At 38.9% G+C, this 24,317-nt stretch overlaps 1 protein-coding gene across 2 annotated transcripts in view; it reads left to right on the top strand.

Moving 5' to 3' along the window:
* The window catches only part of SLC5A8 (solute carrier family 5 member 8), a 63,698-nt gene extending 49,626 nt beyond the window's left edge, over window positions 1-14,072 (top strand). Inside the window, exons 11-15 of one of the 2 annotated variants that reach the window (XM_027107323.1) lie at window positions 1,687-1,773; window positions 3,818-4,023; window positions 8,685-8,788; window positions 12,126-12,205; window positions 12,463-14,072. In XM_027107323.1, the coding sequence (XP_026963124.1) occupies window positions 1,687-1,773; window positions 3,818-4,023; window positions 8,685-8,788; window positions 12,126-12,205; window positions 12,463-12,588 (603 nt within the window). In that variant the 3' untranslated portion in view covers window positions 12,589-14,072. Of the gene's footprint in view, window positions 1-1,686; window positions 1,774-3,817; window positions 4,024-8,684; window positions 8,789-11,907; window positions 11,969-12,125; window positions 12,206-12,462 lie in introns of those variants that run through there. The other variant, XM_027107324.1, reaches the window with a different exon arrangement.
* The last annotated feature ends 10,245 nt before the right edge of the window (window positions 14,073-24,317 follow it).

Raw genomic sequence — 24,317 nt, 5'->3', positions numbered from 1 at the left:
ATTCACAAAAAGAGGAAAAGGGGATAAAATAATAAATCTTGCTCTGAAAGTCCACCTTCTCAATTTGGGATGATTCATTGTCTATTCAGGTATTCCAGAGGTGCAGGGCACATCAAGTTGATTGTGGAGCTTTAATCCGCTGCTTCTGAGGCTGCTGGGAGAGATTTCCCTTTCTCTTCTTTGTTCACACAGCTCCCGGGGCTCAGCTTTGGATTTGGCCCTGCCTCTGCGTGTAGGTTGCCCGAGGGCGTCTGTTCTTCGCTCAGACAGGACAGGGTTAAAGGAGCAGCTGCTTCGGGGGCTCATTCAGGACGTGGGGGAGGGAGGGGTGTGGATGCGTGCTGAGCCTGCGGTGGCAGAGGCCGGCCTGACGTTGCACCAGCCTGAGGCGCACCGTGCGTTCTCCCAGGGAAGTTGTCCCTGGATCTCGGGACCCTGGAAGTGGCGGGCTGCACAGGCTCCCGGGAGGGGAGGTGTGGATAGTGACCTGTGCTCGCACACAGGCTTCTTGGTGGTGACAGCAGCAGCCTTAGCGTCTCATGCCCCTCTCTGGGGCCCGCGCTGTAAGCCGCGGCTCGCGCCCGTCTCTGGAGCTCCTTTAAGCAGCGCCCTTAATCCCCTCTCTTCGCGCACCAGGAAACAAAGAGGGAAGAAAATGTCTCTCCCTCTTCGGCAGCTACAGACTTTTCCCCAGACTCCCTCCCGGCTAGCCGTGGCGAACCCCTGAAGGGGTTCAGGCTGGGTTCACGCCGCCAACACCAGTCCTCTCCCGGCGCTCCGACCAAAGCCTCCCAGCCCCGCCCGCCCCGGTGGGTGAGCAGACAAGCCTCTCAGGCTGGTGAGTGCCAGTTGGCACCGATCCTCTGTGCGTGAATCTCTCCGCTTTGCCCTCCGCACCCCTGTTGCTGTGCACTCCTCCGCGGATCCGAAGTTTTCCCCCTCCGCCACCCGCAGTCTCCGCCGGCGAAGGGGCTTCCTAGTGTGTGGAAACTTTTCCTCCTTCACAGCTCCCTCCCACTGGTGCAGGTCCCGTCCCTATCCTTTTGTCTCTGTTTATTCTTTTTTCTTTTGCCCTACCCAGGTACGTGGGGAGTTTCTTGCCTTTGGGGAGGTCTGAGGTCTTCTGCCAGCGTTCAGTAGGTGTTCTGTAGGAGTTGTTCCACGTGTAGATGTATTTCTAGTGTATCTGTGGGGAGGAAGGTGATCTCCGCGTCTTACTATTCTGCCATCTTCCCGATTCCCCCCAATCTTTTTTTTAACCATACTTCTCATTCTAGTTCTTTCCTTAGGAAATCAAGGATAGCATTGGGTTTCATTGCCACCTCTGGTCTCTTAGCAGTACTTATCCATAATCTGCTTTTGCAGGGGATTTTGAGACTACCAAGGCACAAAGAAGTGATGTGGTTGATTATTAATATCTACAAGAACAATACCAGGAGGAGTAGTGTCCCTCTTGTCTCATGATTCTCTAACCTCTTTGCATTTTGCTTTTCTTATTGAGGGTACTTGAATGAGCTGATGGAACTTGCGACTGAGAAGAAGCTTCCAGGTTCTCTTTGTCAACAGCAAGGCTGCCATGAATGTCAGGAGGAGGCTGAATACTTTAAATCCTCATCCTGATGAAATTAAAGCATTTTAACTTTGGATTTGAGATTGCTAATTGATGACTTTTTATTATTTTTGTAGGCCGCACTCAGCATATTTGGCATGGTTGGGGGACCACTTCTGGGCTTATTTGCTTTGGGGATTTTGGTTCCCTTTGCCAACTCAATAGTAAGTATTAAAAATGAATATGTGTAAAGCCTACTTTTCCAACTGCAGTAGCACCTCTATAATTTTTTCTCAATTGTAAAGATATGGTTCCTTTGATATTTGTCATTAGTGACCTGTCTGGATGTCTTAAATTACTCATATTGACTTTGCTGGGATACACAATGAACGTACTATGCATCGGGACCCTGCATGTGTGGAACCAAATGGAAACTACCAGAATAATATATATTATGAATATCATATAATTAAGTTATCTAATAACATGATATTTATAAATAAAATATAGAGTATTATATAACATAACTAAAAGATATATATTATGAAACAATATACAATGTGATATGTAATATATACTACAATATATATTATGAATATTATATAACTAAAGGAACAACATTTTGTACGCATATACTTTTTTGCCGTTCTTGAAAATTAATCACTGGGATTTAAAGGAGATCGACAGGCTCAGATATGCAAGATTTCAGGGCAGTAGAGCTGAGGATACCTGTGACTAGCCAGAGTACTGTAAAGAGAAGAAATAGGATAAAATCTTCAGCACTTTGGTCAGAAAATTTACACTCCTGATATTTAAAGATGTAGCTCAACATGGTTTTAGACCCAAAGGAGTGATTATAACTGGGAATTGTATTCAGAAAGAGGTAATAGCTCATTTCTTCTACATAGATGTATCTGTGCTTTGAAGCCAAGTTTTGTTTAGAATAAGTGAAATTGAAATTACTTCTCTGAAATCCAGGAGGAACTCCACTAGTTCAGTCCTGCTGTAAGCTGAAGTTCAGGAAAAGCTGGTAATGTATGTGTGGTTGTTTCAGACAGATGGAGAATAACTGCAGAACTATGACTTTACATTTAGAATTCCATTTTCCTCATGAGGCATTAGGAATTGGTAAGGCAGATACTAATAAGGGCTATTATCATTGTTAACAATAATTCTCAACAAAGTGTCATATGAAAAGCTAGTTTGGCAGAAATTAATCAAAATGAAAGAGAGCAGTTTGTGTCACCTCAGAATGTTGAAGCTTTGATGAGATTCTTTGCATTATGAAATGCATAGTGGTTTGTTGAGTGCCTGAAATGTTAAAAGAAGACTGACTTTTGATTTTTGACATTTATTTCCACCACGAGTTGCCTCCAGAAATGCTATAGCTGACTAGGTCCAACACGCCCTTAGAAGGGGAAGTAAGAACTGTTATTCCTTTCGTAATATCTGATCATTATTCTTAAAGAAAGGGGAGAAATTTCACCACAGAGGAAGGCGCTTCCCAGCTCAAGATTTGCTTTTATCTCCTTCATTTGGAACTAGGGCTTAAATCATTCAAGGACTGACTGACTGATCAAAACTACTTGGATTAGTGGTGAAAAGCAGGCAGGGGAACCCACGTCTTCCAAAGACTGGGAAACCAAATGTCTTCAGAGAGGAAATCTCCACTTATCTCTAGAGATGGTTTGGTTGTATGTAATGTACCATTGCAGTCATTTGTGAAAACAGCTGGCTATTTTCCCCTAATTTTCCTGCAGTACAGTTACAGACATGCATGTTGCTATGTATAGGAATAAATTCTGTGGATGTTTTCTTCTTCGTGTCTGTTGCTGCTCAGATGGCATGCCATTTTTTCACGGATTAAATGAAAATAGAGGGAACAGTTGGCCTGAAGTCAGCTGCATGACTGTTGTAGTTATTGGGTGTAAAGAGACAAGGAGGCCAAAACAGAGTGCTGGCCATGGAAACAGAGTGGAAGGAATGGAATTATGAGACAAAGGAAAAGAAAAATGGGCAGGAATTGGTGATTGGCGAGATAGAGATACGAATTATATGGGGGGGGTTCCAGAGACCCCAGGGCTTTGGGCTGAGGGACCAGGGACCCATGCTGCTCTTGGCAAGAGGCAAGGAGCTTACAGGGGAAAAGAGTTTTAGGAGGGGACTGGTAAATTTGGCTTGGACCATGTTGAGCTTAAGCTCCTAACGTTAATTTCCATTTCAAAGCAAACTGTATTATTTTTTTTGAGAAGTACTCCTGTTTTGCAGGGAGCACTTGTGGGTCTGCTGGCTGGATTTACCATTTCTTTGTGGGTCGGAATTGGAGCTCAACTTTATCCTCCACTTCCTGAGAGAACTATGCCATTAAGCCTTGAAACCTACGGCTGTAACAGCACATACAATGGGACAGATTGGATGACAACCACAGAAATGCCATTTTCTACCAGTGCTTTTCAAGTGTACAACGTTGAAAGGTATTGAATTGAACTTTATACTGTTGTATTTTTTAAAATGTGTGTGACAGGTAGAGAACCCCAGTTGCTTTTCTTGCCTTCAGTGCTGTGATTTTGCCTAATTCTGAAATGGGGAGAGCCCATGTGGCTTTCTGGCTATGATATTTTGTTCAGAAATAGCAAAAAATGCCATATTTTCTTAGTTTCAATAGAAACCTCTACCTCACCTACAGATGCAGAGGAGACTTGAATAGTAACAAAAAAAATTCTTTTATGGGTAAATGCTAATAAATACTGGCTCCAGTTGAATGAAAAAATGCCTCTGTACACTGAAAAACCTTTAAAATGAAAAGTAAAATGCTAAAAGACACATTGCATATATAGTTTTTGAAGTATAGCCTTTACCAGCTAAAAGCTACAGTTTAAATATGTTGGGTAATTGCTATTTGTTCAGTTTTAAAGATGCCATATCTTTAGAGCGTTGGCAATAAGTCACAGTGGTGATCTTCCTGCTAGAGTTTTCAGTTATGCAGTACATTTTTGAGCTTCTTGATATTGATATTGTCTGATTTAATGAAATGATGTAGACCTTTTTTTATATCACTATTTCACCGCCCAGTGGATGTGAGGGCAAGACTCCCCTTAGTGGATATATATCAATACATCTCCAGCCTTAAAGCACAAAACACATGGATACAAAGATGAGGCCACTTCCCCTAAAGTATTGCCCCAGTTCCAGCTTGCCTAGAATGAAACCATTGGAGAATCATTCCATTTGAGACAAGACATGGCATCTCCCTCTTAAAATGGACACACTCCTGGGAGAAAGAATGTGACCATACATATAAACATCATTGGTGATTTATGTCCCAGAGGGAATTCAGCAGTGAGAACACTTGTCAGTGGGAGTTCAAGGCTGGTAAACTCTGCATGGGTAGAGAGAAAAGATAGTTCCAGAGCCTGAGGCATATATGGGGGAAGGTTTGACTAGGTGGGGTGCTGTGGTGAGAGGGGTGCACAGAAATACAGTGAGTAGTCCGGATAAGCATGAATGCACTAATGTGGGGGGGGTAGTCAGGAAGTCATTAGAGAGTGAAAAAGGGAGCAATTATTAATTAAGTGTAAGTAGGAGGACGTTGAAGTCGTGCTTTTTGTTTTACAATTTTGCTTAGCCTTTTTCCTGATTATGTAAATGTCTCTTTTAATTTAAAAGAGGAAAGCAAATTGGTTATTCGGATTTCTGAAACAAATAAATTAGCTGAGGTTTACTATGTGCCTGGTACCATAACAATCACTTTTATATGTTAGCTTATTTATAAAATAAGCTAATAACTCAGCTAATAAACAAGAATTTTTGAGCATGAACTATGCACCCGGCACTGGGCTGACCATTTATGTAATATCCATAGACAGTCTTCCCCTCCCATCCACTGTGGTTCCTGCCTTCCAGGCAATTATAATCTAGCTGGAGAGAACATGCTACTATACACAAAACAAGGAACTCAGTACGCATGGTAAGTATAATAACTAGCTAATAACTAGTTGAAAGTATTTGTTAAAAGAATGATTATAAACAAAGTTGGAGTGTAGATTAGCACAGACTTCAAGATCTACTAATACTTGAAGAATGCAGAAGTTGGCTAGAGGAGAAGGTCTGGAAAGTTATTCTTGTCACAGAAACGACCAGAAGAGAAGTTGAACAAGAGAATAAACAATTAAACAATGTTGTGAACAGTAGTATTCATAGGCTCTCATGGGATCCAGGAGGAGGAAGAGCCTAACTCTTCCTGGGCGGAAGATGCTTCTTAGAGAAGTATTTCATGAACTGGAGTTACTCAGGTGAACAGGATTGGGCAGTGGGAACAAAAGGAGGATGGAGTGTATGTTGCAGAACGAAGGCAACATATGCAGAGGCATGAAGGCCTGAAGCCACATGGCATCTTAGGAAATCATGCATAGTTCAGTATGGCTAGAGTCCAAGGGGAATGAACGCACAGCTAAAGGTGAAATAAGATACGTTTTGGTTGCCTAAGTATTGGGTTTCAATTACCCAGATTCAGTTTTTATTTAAGTTTCTAGTACTTGATGGGTACATATTGGTAGCTTGTTGTGCTTTTAACTTGCATTTCCCTTATGATTAATGAAGTTCAATACCTTTTTACATGTTTATTGGCCATTCGTATAACTATTTTTGTGGCTTGTCTGTTGAAATCTTTGGTCCATTTTTAAATGGGTACTCTGTCCTTTTCTTATTTATTTAGGATTTCTTGATATATTCTAGATACAAGATAAGTTTTGAAAATATTTTTCTCCCACTCTCTGGCTTGCCTTTTTGCTCTCTTAGTGATGCTTTTTAGTGGTCAGAATTTCTTAATTTTAATTGAGTTCAACTTATCAGTCTTTTCCTATATGGTTAGTCCTTCGTGAATTCCGTTTAAGAAATCTTTGCCTACCCTGAGGTCATAAAGCTATTCCTCTATTTTTTTATTTAAAAGCTTTCTTGTTCTCCATTTCCACTTGGGAAATGTAATCCACTTCAGAATTGATTTCAAGTGATCAAGATTCATTTTTTCCCATATGGATATTCTTTTTTTTTGGACTAGAAGAACAGGTTTTTTTTTGTTTTTTTTTCATAACTCACACACACACACTGTATTTTATTTTTACAAGAGATAAATAAACTGACACCAAGCATTGTAAATGGATGGCCACAACAAAAGCAACGATGATTGCAATTACCAAACACGAAACACACTCACACTATGTCATAATACTGACATTCAGTCCAGTATCCTCCACTGTAACAGCTCCTTTACTTTGCAGTGAAAATTGATTTGTATATTTTTTGCCTCTGAGTCCTTGTGGGATTTTTTTTTTATTCAAACAGAACGTCACAAAAATTATAATCATCCTCATCAGTTCACTCAGTCCCATGTAATTAATTTTTTTTATCTTGATCTTTTGTTAGCACTTTTATGAATTCATCAGTTTTCCATTAGAGTTCTGAAAATGCTTATTCATTCAGTTCAGCAGTATAATCAGTTACCAGAAACCTGTACTTGTCAGAGTCTTTTCCATGAATTCCTTGAAGATGAAACCCTTTTCTAGGAACATTTTTGCGAAAGCATCAGAGTACACCCAGAACTGTCTGTAAATGACAAAAGACTTAAAAATGACCCATATGGATATTCTGTTAACCAAGCACCATTTATTGAACGGAGCCTCCTTTTACCCCACTTTGCAATGCAGTGGCAACTTTGACATAAACCAAATGTCTATTTTTCTGTGGGTCTGTTTTTCAGTTTTCTATTCGGTTCTATTTTGTTTGTCTTTGGCCCAATATATCACATTATCTTAATTTACCTGGCTCACCTCTATTTTTCCCTTCTTTCTGGGATGTTGGCTTCTCAAGTTCTAACTGCCATGATCTCTCTGAGGTCTTCAAAAACCTGCCTCCTCCCATTTCCCAGTTTTCATATTTTGTTCTTGGCAGGATGGTGCGTCTACTCTATCAAAGCTGAAAGTGGAATCTTAGAGCAATTGTTTTAGAAGCAGATCAGGTCATGTCACTCCTCCACTTAAAATACTGCAATGTGCCCTCCAAGTTGATCCATGTTGCTGCAAATGGAAGTGAAATAAGTCAGACAAAGACAGATACTGTATGATATCGCTTATATGTGGAATCTAAAAAACATAACATACTAGTGACTATAACAAAAAAGAAGCAGATTCACAGATATAGAGAACATACTGGTGGTTGCCAGTGGGGAGAGGGAAGGGAGAGAGGGGCAATATAGGGGTAGGGGATTAAGAGGTACAAACTACTAGGTATAAAATAAGCTACAAGGATACATTGTATAACATGGGGAGTATAGCCAATATTTTATAATGAATATAAATGGAGTATAACCTTTAAAACTTATGAATCACTATATTGTACACCTGTAACATATAATATTACACATCAACTCTAATAAAATGTAAATTTAAAAAATAAAAATAAAATAAAATAATAAAAATACTGCAATGTGTGCCGCTATCCAGAGAGTAAGGTCCAAACTCATCCAAGTCCTACGAAAAGACCTCTAGCTCATCTTGTACCATTCTATATCTTGTTCGTTATGCTACCGTCTGCTGGTGTTTACCTCTCTCTGGAATGCTTTCTCAAGAACTTTTGTTATTCAGATCTCAGTTCAAATGTCTCTTCTTCACAAAGACTTTCCCTGACCACTCCTTGTAGTGTAGTTCCTTTTTTCTACCCTGTTAATGTCACATTACCTTGTTTCATTTTCCTTATATACTTTCCACCAGTGGGAATTATGATGTTCATTAATTTGTTTACTTGTTCATTACATTTCTCTATTAGAATGTAAACTTTCTGAGGGCAGGAACAACCATATCCAGCTTTTTTATGGCAGACTTTCCAGTAACAAGAACAGTACCTGGGACATAAAGCAGAGTTGAATGAATAAACATGGACATTTAGTATTCTAGTATGTGGTTAAGATTAAGTCATACTTTTAATTCCTGATCCAGTAAGATAAAATTGGAACAGCAGATGTGGACGTTAAAAACATGATTAAATATTATATTTTGACTTTGCCATGAGGTTTATTGACACATACTGTTAGCTGCTAGTAGCATGCGTGAAATCTTACGGTTATGCTTTTGCTCTCTCTTAGGACTCCACTGATGGACAACTGGTATTCTTTATCATATCTATACTTCAGTACTGTTGGAACTTTGGTAACGTTATTTGTGGGAATGCTTATCAGCTTATCAACAGGTAACTAAACATTAGTATTGCTGTATTACTGTTACATTAGTTTTTACTATATCTGTTTTATAAGTATTTATGTTATTTTACTATAGTCCTAACAACTAGTTTAATTATTTGTTCCATCTTACTCATGGGAAATTTTACGGCCTGGTCTTGAAAACAGAAGACCCACCTCAATTTGAATCTTTGTTATGCCATTTATTAGCTGAAAGAACTTATAGCTACTACATAGCTACTCTGAGCCTTCGCTATCCTATGTATAAAATGAGGATAATAATTGACCTGCCTATCTCACAGGTCTCTGTAAGATAAAAAATAAAAGGCTTGAAGAAATTGTGTATAGCTACTACAATGCTAGGGATTTTACACATACCATTACAATAGCTCTGTGCCATGATCGTCTCATTGTCCTGCACTGACGCTTTGTAAAGAAGTATACACATGTAAGGAATAATTATTATGATCTTTATATCTAAACATAGTGTGAAGCCTTTCTCAGATGTTCATAACCTTTAAAAGAATAATTTTTAAAGGAAATCAAACCAATAATATAGCATACACAGCTCTCTGGGATTGCTATAGAACTGTTACCCTGGGACTTCATTTTGTCCTCGTTCTGTGAATTCTCTTGGTCTCCCTCCAGTGTTGGATTCCCTGCTGCCTGTATCCCATTACTCCTAATTCTTGTTTACACCCTCAACTGAATGGGGCACATCCTATAGCATATTCTTGAGAAAGGGTGGACAAGAGATCTTGGAAACATTGCATAGCTGAAAAAAAAAAGTCTTTAATTGCTCCTTATGCTTGATAATTGCTGATAATTTGAGTAGAGAATCCTAGGTTGAGAGTAACTTTCTTGTTCCTGGAGGCTGTGTTACTTCTCTTCGACTTGCCTTGTTGCTGTTGAGAATACCAGTGCCCTGCTGCCTGCTGCCCGTTCGCATGTGACCCATTTCACAATGACTGCCTCGCCCTAGCCTCTCAGGAGGGTTTCAATCTGAAGACCCATGTCCTGCAGTTCTAGGGCACTTTCCTATATTATTTCTTTTGTAATTTCCTGCCATTTTCTCTTTTCTCTTTCTGGAAACTCCTGTTAGTCATATGTTTTAAACTGGGACAGTCCTTCTGATTTTCTTATCTTTTCTCTCCTACTTTCCATCTCTGTGTCTCTTAGGTTTACTACATGGGTTATTTTTAAAATGACTTCTCCAGTAATTTTCAAAGGAGTGCTCTGATTCAGTTTTGAGAATACTCTGTAAGGGAAGGAGGGCAGGTAGAGGCTATTGCAGTAGCCCACGTGAGCAGTCACGGTGGCTTGGAGCAGGGCAGTAGTGTGGAGTTAGGGAGGAGTGCTGGGCTCCCTCATTTCCTACGTTTCCTCACACATACACATCCAGAGCAACCAAGCAGGGGGAGGCAGCTCCCCTGCCTTCTTTATCCAATGTGTTATGACTCGTCAGAAATCCTATAATTTGTCCAAGTATGCCTGATGTCTTTGTTTGCTTTATGCTGTAAATCTACGAGCATGGTGCTACTTTCTAGAATTCTACCGTCTCTCATTGTTTTTTGGGACCTGGATAGCACTGTCTTTGAAACTTCTGTGATACTTATATCACAGGATGTGTATTTATAATTAATAAATTATATTAATAATTAGTGGTGATATTAATATAATTGTATCAATGATTATATTAACATTATATAATTATAATTTAGACATTACAATTTATAATTATTGTAAACTTATAATAACGTTTGTAGCTATTTGTTACCTCTCAAACAGTTGTTTAAACTATTCTCTTTCGTTTCAAAAAGGACTACGCTTTTTCTCGTAAGTAAAATTTCCAGCACAGTAGGTTTACTCTCTTATCTGTTGTGATATATTTTAAGACAGATCTTAAACTTTTCTCACCAATAACCCAACTGTTCAGATCTGGAACACACCTAACCAATCTCCTTTTCCTATTTGACCTTTGGTCCTTTTTCAACCCTTTTTTTTTTCCTTTAAAAAAATGGTAGTGTCAGAGTACTCCCTCTGAGTGCTCCTTTTCCCCCCCCCTTAAATACTTTGATTCTGATAACCTTCTACAGCTTTATCTTTTGCTTTAAAAAGTGAAGGTGAACAGGCATCCAGTGATTAAAAAACACTTCAACTTCATTAATCTCATATATAACTTATTCCTACTTCATACCATCAGTGAGAACCTTGCAAAAAAAGTCTAGAAGCATAAAATCCTGATGCTCCTTGGGAAATATATTTAAAGATCTACTGTAGGATACTAGGAATATGTAGGAATTCAGGCCAAACAGACTTGGTTGGCATTTCAGCTTCACCTAATCACAGATGGTGCACCATGAATGTCTCTCTTCACTGGTAAAGTGGGGTAAATATTTTCCTACCTAGACTATGAGCTATGAGTGCAGTGATTATTTTATTCATCTCTGTCTCTCCAGCACCTGGTAGAGTCTCTAGAACATGGTAGGCACTCAACGATATTGAATGAATTAATTTAAGGTTGAACCCATATCCTGAACAACAGAGGTTCCCTTAATTAAAAATCTAGTATTTATACTAAAATGGTGTTTCTCAAACTTTAGAGGGCAGAAGAATCACCTTGGAAATTTGGTAAAAATCAGGACTCAGTGGCTCCACCCACAGAGGTTCTAATTGGGTCAGTCCAGGTTGGAATCCAGGAATCTGCATGTTCAGTACATCTCTTAGGTGATTTGGATAGAGGTAGTTGGAGAACAACTCTTTGAGATACACAGTTTTAAAACCTCCTCTCTGATTCACAAATAAAATACCGAGCCAAAGAATGATTTTTGTAGAGCAAAACTTTAGGGAAGAGAATTTGAATCAAACACCTATCATCATACTGGTTTTCATTTAAATAATTTATCCAACAATTCATAATTTCCTGCATTTCTTCACACATTCATAGCCACTAAACTGGGGAAGGGCAACTCCACCAAGCAGAGGTTTGATATTTTATTGGTAGATCATGAAGGATGCATTTAAACCAGTTTTCCTACCAGTATTGGGCCAGATGACTCTTCCCTAGTTGATACCAGATGAGACAGTTGGCTTGCATTTAACAATCACCTTATTTATCTTTAAACACTAGACTCATATATATAACACTGACAGGCTTGCAGAATCTGAGACTGACTGAGGGAAGAGAAATGGTAGGCTAAGTCTCCAGCACTATTTAAAAGACTCTTTCTCTGTGTGTTTTATAAGTGCATAGAAGTGAATGTGCCCAAGTTAAACGTGTGTATGATGGTCCGTCACTGGGTAGTTACAGATGTCTTTTTAACAATGTAAATAACGTATGTTTTTCAGGAGGAAGAAAACAAAACATAGACCCCAGATTCCTACTAACCAAAGAGGACTTTTTATCCAATTTTGACATTTTTAAGAAAGTGAGTTGGCTTTCTTTTTCCTTAAATTAGTAAGACTGTGCTTTTATCACCAAGACAGAACACTAGTTACTCCTCAGACTTTCTTTTGGACAAGGAAGGTATTTGCCTTCCTTTTTTAAATGATTTATTTCTGTTGTTTATCTTTGCCTCAATAGACTATGAAGCTGATTTAGAGAAAGAAAAGTAGTAATAACAATTATTTAGAGTTGAACGAACAGTTTCTTTTTTCTAATCACCATGTTAACATTTTCTTTTAGAAGAAGCAAGTTTTAGACTATAAATCTCATCCAATAGAAGATGATGGAACTGATAATCCTGGCTTCAACCATATTGAATTGAACTGCACAGATCAAAGTGGCAAGATCAGTGGGACTCGTTTGTGAAGCAGCTGTGATGCTAAATTATCTTAAACAGTGTCCCAGTTTTATATGTTTTTTAAGATAATTGGATCAGGTTTAGATTTTTTTTTGTCCTATCATGAGTGTTTTGGGGGAACTTTGGGGGGGATACATTTTTGTTAAAGCAAATTTTGACTTTTACTTTCTATACTCATTAATTGATGCTACTCTGAATGTAAGAGTTTCAGCATCAGTATTTTCCTCTATCTCTCTACTATTATATCAGTGAAGCTGTAGTTGTGCAAGTTTTGAAAGTTGTGACTACATATGTGCTGAAAAGCTAATACACACATATACACACATACTCGATGGTCAAAAGCATATTCTTAAATTAGGGCATCATTAAAAATATTTCCCTGCATTTGGTGCTAGCATATATTTTGGAGTTTGCCGAAATCATAATTGATATTGAAAAGGACCTTTCTCCCTCCTACCGCATACTCTGTTCTTAGGGAGCAATGAAGTGACAGGTCTGTGCTGTCTCGATCTTTGCTTCTCATCAACCCCTGTCAGCCCAGGGCACGTTTAACCTTGGAATTGATTCTGGCTCGGGAGGGTGGTAATCAAGAAGCATCCTGTTTGGGACAGAACATGGGCCCAATGGTCGAGGTCTTTTTGGTGCTATGCATCTCTTGTGCCTTTTTGCTTGTTAACTAGAGTTCCTGGCCATTGGCTGCTCATATTGCCTTTCTTAGACTCTGGTTCTTATCTGGATTCCTGGTTTCTCAGCCACTAACTTTGGTTTTGTTGCACATATTACCTTTGCTCGCCTTCCTGATTTCCTGTTCACTCTATTGCCTTGGGCTTGTGTATGTCTTGAGACACCCAATGTGAATCATGCTACCCCAGATCCTGGTTCACTGCGTCCTGGCCTATGAATATAAACTCCCATGAGCCTTATACTGACCAAAGTACTTGCAGCTAGGTACTTACGGATTTGGTGATCCAAGAACATTTACACAATTAAAAATGGGTAAGCTCTGTGGAATTAGATGATTCCATTGAATGCTATGAAGCTGAATGTCAACTAATTTGCAGTGATTTAAATTTAAATGTACATATGCTTAGACATATTGAATTCCAATGTATCCACCTGGTTGATGAGCTAAATTACATAGGCAAATACTACTATTTTTGTTTAGTGTTCCAGAATTACTGGATATATGCTATGTTCCATGCTTTAAAATTTTAAGTAGCAATCTCAAAGTTTATTTTGTTTATTTTCCTACATTTCTAGCTAAGACTTTGGTTACAGGCTTTCATCAATAACTTATTTTTTTTCTACAGTTCACACATTAGATACTGTTTAGAAGGGTTTTTTTTTAAGCATTACACTGTTTTAAAATAATAATGTGTGAAATATTTAGGTACATTAAAATATTTTATGATTAAATAATTTTTGCTTATTGTCTGATATTTAGGTGAGCATGCTGTACAGAGGTTGGCAATTAAAAACATTAAGAAATGTTTTTAATGTTTTATTCATGTTATTAAGAAACATTAATAAAAAATAAGAAATAGCATTAATCTAAAGCAAAGAGATTTATACATTTAAATTAATGATATATTCACATATTTTCTATGTGTATAGTTGTTATTTTTTAATCAACATATTTGTAAGCATCCATCAAACTTTGTAACTCTTCCTATGATTTTTTAATGAGTAGGAAGATATAATCTTATTTGTTTTATGTGAGTGTGATTTGAACAATTGTTATTTATTTAGTAATTCTAATGCACATGGAAATCAAAATCAGGTTATTTAAATAATCTTTTCTCTTTTCTGACTGCCAAGGAGTTATGGAATATATTCTTTTTTTTTTTTTTTTTTTTGCGGTACGCGGGCCTCTCACTGTTGTGGCCTCTCCCGCTGCGGAGCACAGGCTCCGGACGCGCAGGCTCAGCGGCCATGGCTCACGGGCCCAGCCGCTCCACGGCATGTGGGATCCTCCCGGACCGGGGCACGAACCCGTGTCCCCCGGCATCGGCAGGCGGATTCTCAACCACTGCGCCACCAGGGAAGCCCTATATTCTTAATGAGAGATATAACACTTCCATTCTTGTCCACTTGCTTTTAGGAAAATCTGTCTTTGTGACATTAGGAATTGTCGCTATTTTACTTTTATAACACATGAGAGTACCAGATTTCTATCTTAAGAAATCAAAGTAATGTTACTATTAATTATTAAAAATTATTTATCTTATCTAAATCTTTGGGTCAAACCAAATAAAGGTAGAATGTTAATGTAAATTTAAAAATCTAATGTTCTTAATTATTTTGAATCACAACAATGCTAATGGGAGGGAAAAGTCACATAAGTTACCTATTTCTTTTGCCACTAATAAGTTGTATGACCTTGAATTTATCCTTAATCTCTTCTAATGATGGAACTTAACACTAAACACATACCTACCTCACAAAAATAATGTGACCATCGAAGATCAGATAGTGCTTTATTAATTCAAATAGTGTTACTTAAAATTTCAATTGAAATTGATTGGGAGTCAAAATTTGAGACAAAGTTTATTTGCTAGTTTTGAAAGAAGATAAGCCGTTAATAATTTGCAGTGTAATGATATGGAAATAGTTCCTTACTCTAAAAAAATATATGCCATAGAAATACTAAAATATAGTTAGGAATCAGCAGGATTATTCTAACAGAGAGAATGTAAACTCTGAAGAAAGCTACAGACCAATCATATTCACTCCATAGAGAAAAGAAAATTTTATATGTAGGATAGAAAACAGTATACATGTATATTCATCTATTTAGTTGCTTATGCAATCATTTTCTCTCTAGACCAGTGGTTCTCAATGGGGCAATTTTGCATCTCAGGGGACATGTAGAAATATCTGGATACGTTTATGGTTGTTACATCTGGTGAGGAGGTGCTACTGGCATCTAGTGAATAGAATTCAGAGGTGCTGCTAAATGTCTTATGGTGCACAGGGCAGCCCTTCTCCTCCACAACAACAACAAAAAATGATCCTGCCTCAGCTATCAATAGTGTGGAGTTCAAGAAATCCTGCCCTAGAGGCCAAGGTTGAAATCTTGATTTTCCTGAAGTCACACACCTTGGTTGTGTTCTTTTAAGGAAATTGCCTTGACTCATCTACAGCTGAGGATTAAAGTATTGCTAGCATATGGAATGTTATGATGCAGAATAATGACCATATATTTTCACAACATTTTGAAAATATTAAGGACTATAGAATTGTGAATAACTATGAAAACAACTCTTAAGAGAGTTTCATTTCTTGGGCTTCCCTGGTGGCACAGTGTTTAAGAATCCGCCAGCCAATGCAGGGGACACGGGTTTAAGCCCTGGTCCTGGAAGATCCCACATGCCATGGATCAACTAAGCCAGTGTGCCACAACTACTGAGCCTGTGCTCTAGAGCCTGCAAACCACAACTACTGAGCCTGCGTGCCACAACTACTGAAGCCCACGTGTCTAGAGCCCGTGTTCCGCAACAAGAGAAGCCACCTCAATGAGAAGCCTGCGCGCCACAATGAAGAGTAGCCCCTGCTCGCGGCAACTAGAGAAAGACCGCACACAGCAATGAAGACCCAATGCACCTAAAAACAAACAGATAAATAAATAAATAAATTTATTTTAAAAAAGAGAGTTTCATTTCTTAACATGATTTCCAATATTAACACACATTAGGATGAAGGAAGTATTAAATATGTGAGTATGAAGGTTTCATAATTTTATTTATGATAACTCCAGAAAATACAGTTTATTGTTAACAACTGAGTGTCTGTCCATGATGTAGATACGTGCGACAGGGATGGAGCTGAGATGGGGGAGGTAACTCTCTGTGTTGATTCTTATAGGAAATTCTGAGTTTTATCCAATAACGATTGTTGATATGGAGTCAACTAAGTGACCCTTTAGTTACTGAAATTCACTGTATAATTTAATCACTGTAAAATTCACTTTTACATTTAAGTTGTATGCCCATTATGAAAAAACTTGAGGAGATTGAACATTATCATGTAAAACATGGTTGCATTTCTGACTTTTCAACTTGCTGATTAAACTCTACAAGTGTCTTTGCAGCTGTCTACTCTTGGGGGATAAATATCAAATAGAATATAATTAACTCTATCAGCTTTTACAGAAAGTTATTTCCACTCTATTTACCACACAAAGGACTCTTCCTATGTACTATGTATGGATTATAAAAGTGTAAGCAAATAAACATGTAGAACATATCACTGAAGGATATTTTATATTTTAAGCAATTAAGACTATATCTGAAAATACAATAGAAAATAACATATTTAATACCAGAAATTTCTTAGCCATTGTCTCTTTGAATATTCCCCCTCTCCCATTTTCTCTATTCTGTATTTCCTTACCTCCTATTAGATGAATGTTGTTAACTTTTTATCTCATCCCCCATGTCTCCTGATCTGGTTCATAATTGTTACATTTTTATATTTATCACAATCTTAGAACATTTTAATCACCCCCAAAGAAACCCCATATCCATTAGCAGTCAGTCGCCATTTCGCCCAACCCCATTAGCCCTAAGTGACCATTAATCTACTTTTTATCTCCACAGATTTTTCTATTCTGGAAATTTCATATAAATGAAATCACATGAAAATCAAAAGACCCCAGTATGTCTTTTGTGACCACAGCAGTCTTTTGTGACTGGCTTCTTTCACATAGCATAATGTTTTCAAGGTTAATTCATGTAGCATACATCAGTACTTCATTCATTTTGATGGCCTAATAATATTCCATTGTATAGCTATACCACATTTTATTTATCCATTCATCAGCTGATGGACATTTGTGTTGTTTCCACTTTTAGGCTATTATGAATAATGCTGATCTGAACACTGTGTACAAGTTTTTGTGTGGATGTGTGTTTTCGTTTTTCTTGAGTATATACGAGCAGTAGAATTGCTGGGTCGTGTGGTAACTCTATGCTTAACCATTTGAGGAACTACTAGACTGTTTCCAAAGTGGTTGCACCATTTTACGTTTCTATCAGTAGTCTATGAGGGTTCCAATTTCTTCACATCCTGACCAACGCTTGTTAAATGTATTTTTTATTATAGCCATTCTAGTGGGTGTGAAGTGGTATCTTATTGTGGTTTTGATTTGCAGTTTCCTGATAGCTAATGATGTTGAGAATCTTTTTATACTTATTGGCCATTTGTACATCATCTTTGGAGACATGTCTGTTGAGATCCTGTGCCCATTTTCAGTGGCTTATTTGTCTTTTTATTATTGAATTGTAGAGTTCTTTGTATATTCAAGATACAAGTTTCTTATCAGATATATAATTTACAAATGTTTTCCTCCACTCCATGGGTTGGAGAGTTTTCTAAGTCTCTGAGTTATAAAGTGATGGGATCTAAACAGATCTCAAGTTTCAAAGTAGAGAACATAAAGCCTCCTAGTCACACACTTAAGATAGAGTAGGAAGCATGATGTTTCAGTAAATAAGACAAAGTACAGTGCAATTTAAAATAGGGCCAGTTGTGGCGGTAGATGGAGAAACAAATGGAGACAGGTGAAGCAGGTGGAGAGGTAAGAAATAGGAGAAAGATAAATGCATAGACTCCGCTGAGGCCATGCATGGGTAGAAGCCAGGATACCCAGGCAAAGGCAAGACTGCAAAAAATGATAGGAGTCAAGGTATACCTTGGTTTACACGCTGTTGGAGAGGTAAGAGGCTGGCTCAAGAAGGCCATCTACAGGCGAAGTGATCAAGCAGAGAAAAAGAGATTCAGAAAACTGAACCAATGATCTTACCCACTCCCTGGAGCATTTGATTGCCTCCTCGGCTCTTCACATTCAAATAATCAGGTGTTTGATGTTTATAGCTCAGAAAAGCAATGCTTCCACAAATACCAGAGGAAAAAAGAGATTTCTTCTTGGCTTTTAAGTGTCAAAAGTCTAGCCTCTTAGGTTGACAGGGATAAAATATCTTGGGAGGTAAGAGCTAAATTCTCAAATGCCTAGAGTAGAAATGGATTTCTGATGCTAGGAGGGTTTAGGGGAAGCCAGGAGGGTTAATATATTAATGAGTCTCTGAGGAAGGGTCTGTGTCCCACTTTATGTGGTGAGCCTTGGGATGGCGGCAGCAAACCACCATAGGTTTGTGGGATTTGAGAGAAACAGCAAAACCTGTGCCCCATCTCCTGCTTAGAGCTGAGAGCCACAAGACCCCAGTAAATACACAGCTGAATGGTGTATCTGGGCAGGCATATGACCTTGGGGTGTTAGACTTTACCATGGTTTATAAGCACAGAAGCAGAAATTACTGCATGAAATGTCTAGGTGACTAGGATTTTAGCCTCACGGTTTCATACAACCTAGTGTAGTGTAAGAGCAGTATGGAGGTAAAGAAGGAAACCAATAGGGGAATTAGGCTCAAACAGGCTGAGACCGGCTGAGATTGACAACTATTTTATGGTTTCCGAACAGAAGATGAATATTAAAAGCTTAGACAATTAAGAAAAAACCTAGGCAGATGGGGGAGTGAGGATGGGAAGAAGTATTATTCCCTTTTATAGCAAGTAGTCAGTCAATACCGTAGCTAAAAATTGATTTCAATCTCTTAATGCTTTTCACGATCTCTCTACTTAAACTTAGTCATCTTTGTTCACTGCTGTATTCTTAGCGTCTAGAACAAGAGCCTAGCCACAAATCTACAAAATTACTGCCTCTTAGAGTTTTCATCCACTTGTTTGTTTTTAAATGAGTCACAGGTGTGATTCCCTGAGAAGCAGAGTCTGACACGGAGTTTGGTGTGCTTAATGTTTATTAAGGGGCGCCTTTAGGATCCACACCTGTGGAAGAAAGGCAAGCGACCTGTGGAAGGAAGACGAGAGACGCAGGTTTGGGCAGAGGTGGAAGTTGAGCTGTAATGCCAATCCGAGGATGGTCTCCCCACAGAGACTCTGAAGTGCGGGGAGTTAACTTCAGACTTAACCCCATGGGGCCAAGGTAGTCAGGCTTTCACATCCAGTCGTTGATGTGGGTAGGCACAGGAAGGGGCGTGGTCTTGGACCACGTGATCCTCTGCAATAAGGCCTTCCCGAAGAGCTGAGAGGCGGAAGCTGTCTGCTGTAGCCCTCCCAACGGCAGAGGCTAGCAGTCCTTCACTGAAGGGGGATCTCGGCAGTGTACTACGGTGTCTACTTCACAAGGTAAGTGCATTTTAGAGACGTTAAATCATTTGTCCAAGGTCAGACACCTTGGATCTGAAGTTAGTTTTGTCTGATACCAAAGCCCATGACCTTGATATTTTGCTCTATTGAACGTGTTGATGTAAGCTCACTCCTAAATTGGTGAGGGTGGGGCTTGGAGTTAGGAGGGCTTATTCTCAGCCTTCTGAGATACAAAGTGCAAGGCGAAGTGGCAGACCTCTGTGTGGCCCTGACCCACTCCTTTAAGCAACGCCCACTGCTCTGCTCAGCAAGGAAACTGCAGTGACAGTGCTTTGTATTAAATATGATTAACTGATAACTGATAACTATTACAGCTTGAAATTGCTACCCACCGACCTTTCCACCAGGGTAATATTCTTTAAAATATTATACAGTCAGATAAAACTGAACAATTCAGCTTGCATTGTAGAGTGTATTCAAATTACGGCAAAATATTGAGTAGATCAGTGGTTTTCAGTGTGTGGTTCCCAGCCAACAGTATCAGCACCACCTGGGTACTTGTAGCAATTGAAATCCTTGGGCCTACCTTAGAACTCCTGAATCAGAAAAGGTAGTGGTCGGGTTCAGGTGATTCTAATATAAGCTAGAGTTTAGTTTGAGAAATACTGGACTAGATAGTGATAATTAGTAGGAAAAAGAAACTGGATTTGCAATAGCAAATAAACTGTATATAAGTGTTTCCTTTAAAAATGGTTTGAATATTTCCTCTATTTGTTCACTGGATTTGCTTTGCATATTGGACCCCAGCCCTTCTAAATGATCACAAATTCCTAATTAGTGAGGTCTGAATTAATGAAAGTTAAAGATTACCTCCTTGAGGGCTAAGGTCTAGGCAAGCTGAGTGCAGCTGTGCATAGGGTTCCACTGATAACACCTTTAGTATTTACCCCTCCCTACCAGGATATTAATGGGCTCCAAATTGAATACTTCAAGTATTTAAAACCACTCATGCCATAGAAACATTATTCAGCAAGCTTCCTTAATTTTTTTGTTGAAAATATTATAAAATTGGTGTCTAAAACCAGATAGTCAATGGGTGATCTGGGGAAATTACTCAATATCCCTGTTGGGAAAACAATAGCTGGACTTAAGTGGGTTTAACTTCTTCACTAAGAGGATTGTATGAATTGAGGTTTGACACTTGGCTCTTTCATGTTGAAATTTATTTACAGGAAAATGAGTTAACACTGATTGCATCCTATAAGCACTAAATACTTGACGCTCTGTTAGGCACTGGGGAAAGTGAAGGTGGGGTTCTTGATTTCCATCACTTACAAGCTCTCTGGGGATATAGACAGATATGCATGCACCAGTGGAGGAATAACAAACACATGGGGAAAGAGTCTGAGTGGGGCAGGTTGTGCGATAGGAGACTTCTGGGGAGAGGGGAGCCCAGTGGACAGGACTAGCTGGGAGACACACTTGCTGAAAAGTTGAAGTCTGAGCTAGACCTTAAAACTAGAGATAATCTGACTAGGCAAAGAAGAGAGGAAAAATGTTTTTCCAGGGAGTGTGGTGCATGGAGGAAGGTATAAGTAAAGCTTGGGAAGAAGTGAAGGAACCTGCTCTTCTAGGGGATGTGAGGAGATCCTGGCTAGCATGGAGGTTGGTACTAAGGTGAAGAAACATTATGTAAGTAGAGTGGCTGGTTTGAAGGACTAGGATGCAGAGTTAGGACTTTTACCAGAACTTCCCTTTGAATCCAGGAGGGTCTGCTGCCTGCCAGGGGCATTTGCTGTATTCTTTTTTTTTTTTTTGCGGCACACGGGCCTCTCACTGTTGTGGCCCCTCCCTCCACGGAGCACAGGCTCCGGACACGCAGGCTCAGCGGCCGAGGCTCACGGGCCCAGCCGCTCCATGGCATGTGGGATCCTCCCGGACTGGGGCACGAACCCATGTCCCCTGCATCGGCAGGCGGACTCTCAACCACCGCGCCACCAGGGAAGCCCCTGCTGTATTCTTTTTTTTTTTTTTTTTTGCGGTTCGCGGGCCTCTCACCGCTGCGGCCCCTCCCGCCGCGGAGCACAGGCTCCGTACGCGCAGGCCCAGCGGCCATGGCTCACGGGCCCACCGGCTCCGCGGCATGTGGGATCCTCCCGAACCGGGGCACGAACCTACGCCCCCTGCATCGGCAGGCGGACTCCCAACCACTGCACCACCAGGGAAGCCCTCTGTTGTATTCTTAATCTGCCTCTAGTGTACATTAGACTATATTTACAGTAATGCAATGAATCATCAAAGGAAGGATAAATGGGTTGCAATTTCCTTTATTTAAGACCCCCTGGAAAGCATATTTATAGAAAATTTACATAGAAAGTTATTTCTAGAGAGATTTCCATTTTAAAAAATCAGCTAAGATAAAATTTTGCCAGTTCCACGATTAACCCCCTGCCACCTATTTGGATAACTTCATATCCACACAGGTGAGGTTTTAATGAAGATTATAGTGTTGAAGTAGGATAGTTCTAATATTTTAGTCTTATGAAGACTCATAAGATTAGGTATATTGAAAAATCCTCAAATGACAGCTTACTCATTATACCTGACAATTAACATATTCCACCATCAACACTGGGAAACAGAGTTCATCAGAAACGTATGCTAATTTTTTGCCGGCTACGTTGTTTGTTTTTGCATGCATTCGTTCAATAAACACTTGATTTCTATTTACTTTCCCAGTTTTACTGAGATATAATTGACATACTGTGCTGTATAAGTTTTAAGATGTACAGCATAATGATTTGACTCACATAAAATGTGAAATGATTACCATAATAAGTTAACATCCATCATCTCATATAAATACAAAAAAGAAAAAGAAAAAAAAAGTTTTTTCCTTGTGAGAACTCTTAGGATCTTAATACTTTCAAATATACCATGCAGCCGTGTTAGCTATAGTCATCATGTGCATTATATCCCTATACTTGTCTTTTCTTGAGATATAATTGACATATAACATTATATTGGTTTCAGGCATACCACATAATAATTTGATATTTCTATATAGTATGTGTATATTACTAAATGATGACTACAGTATGTCTAGTTAAGATCCAGTATCACAAATAGTTATCAAATTTTTTGTGTGTAATGAGAACTTTTAAGAGCTATTCTCTTAGCAGATATACAATAAAGTATTATTAAGTGTAATCGCCATGCTGTACATCATATGCCCATGACTTATTTATTTTATCACTGGAAGTTTGTAACTTTTGACTGCCTCTCCCATGTCACCCATTCCCTGACCCTGCCTCTAGCTACCACCAACTTGTTTTCTGTATAAGTATCCTAAGCACCTCACAATTGGCTGCCTCTGTGTTCGTCCCTGGGATGAGTGCGTCTGAGCATGTGAACCCTCTAAGCCATTTATCAGTTTGCTCTGCTCTTAGGGATGTGAGTCCTGTTGGTTTTCACAGCTAGCTGTTTGGGGGGCTCATCTCTCAGGTGCAGGCCTTAAAAGTTGTGGTGCCTGATGTGGGGTTCAAACCCTTTCCTCCTCAGGGAGAAGGTCCAGGTTTTGAATTCTGATTGTAGATTGTCACACGGGGGGTGGGGTTTAGGGTGAGTTTGTGTCTCAGCCTCTTCTGCCCACTTTGTGGGTTTTTTATCTTTTTCCCAATGCGTTGCTCACCTAGTTTTGGAGTTTTTCTGTTTTTTGTTTTTTTCCAGAGGAAATTGTTCCATATTTAGCTGTAGATTCAGTGTGTCTGTGGGAGGAGGTGAGCTCAGGTTCTTTCTACCTTGCCATCTTGAACCAGCCATATATATATTTTTTGATTACTGTAACTTTATAATATAGCTTGAAATCAGGAAGTGTGTTGCCCCCCTCTTTGTTCTTTTATTCTCAGGATTTCTTTGGCTATTCAGGGTCTTTTGTGGTTCTATGTAAATGTTAAGATGGTCTTTTCTAATTCTGTAAAAAAAAAAAAAATGCCATTGAAATCTCAACAGGGATTGCATTAAATCTATAAATGGCTTAGGTAGTATGGACATTTTAACAATATTAAATTTTCCAATCCATGAACAAGGAATATTTCTCCATTTATTTGTGTCTTCTTTGATTTCTTTCATCAATGTCTTGTAGTTTTCAGGGTAGAGATTTTTCACCTCCTCAGTTAAATTTATTTTTAAATATCTTATTTTTGTTGCCTCTGTGAGATTGTTTTATTTCTTTTTCAGAAAATTTGTGTTAGTGTATAAAAAGCTTCTGATGTTGTTTGTTAATTTTGTGTCCTGCAACTTTACTGAATTGGTTGATTAGATATAACAGTTTTTTTTGTGGAGTCTTCAGGATTTTCTATATATAAAATCATGTCATCTGTAAACAGAGACCATTTTACTTCTTCCTTTCCAATTCTTACGGCATTTATTTATTTATTTTCTTGCCTAATTGCTCTGGCTAGGACTTCCAGTACCATGTTGAATATGGTGATAGTGGGCACCCATGTCTTTTCCTGATCCTAGAGGAAAAGCTTTTAACCTTTCATCATTAAGTATGTTGTTAACTGTGGCT

Source organism: Aethalodelphis obliquidens, unplaced genomic scaffold, assembly GCF_003676395.1.
Source record: "Aethalodelphis obliquidens isolate GAN/ISIS:26980383/991018 unplaced genomic scaffold, ASM367639v1 scaffold8, whole genome shotgun sequence".
Taxonomy (NCBI): Eukaryota; Metazoa; Chordata; class Mammalia; order Artiodactyla; family Delphinidae; genus Aethalodelphis; species Aethalodelphis obliquidens.
Note: the sequence above shows the minus strand (reverse complement) of the source record. Positions and strands in the feature narration are given on the sequence as shown.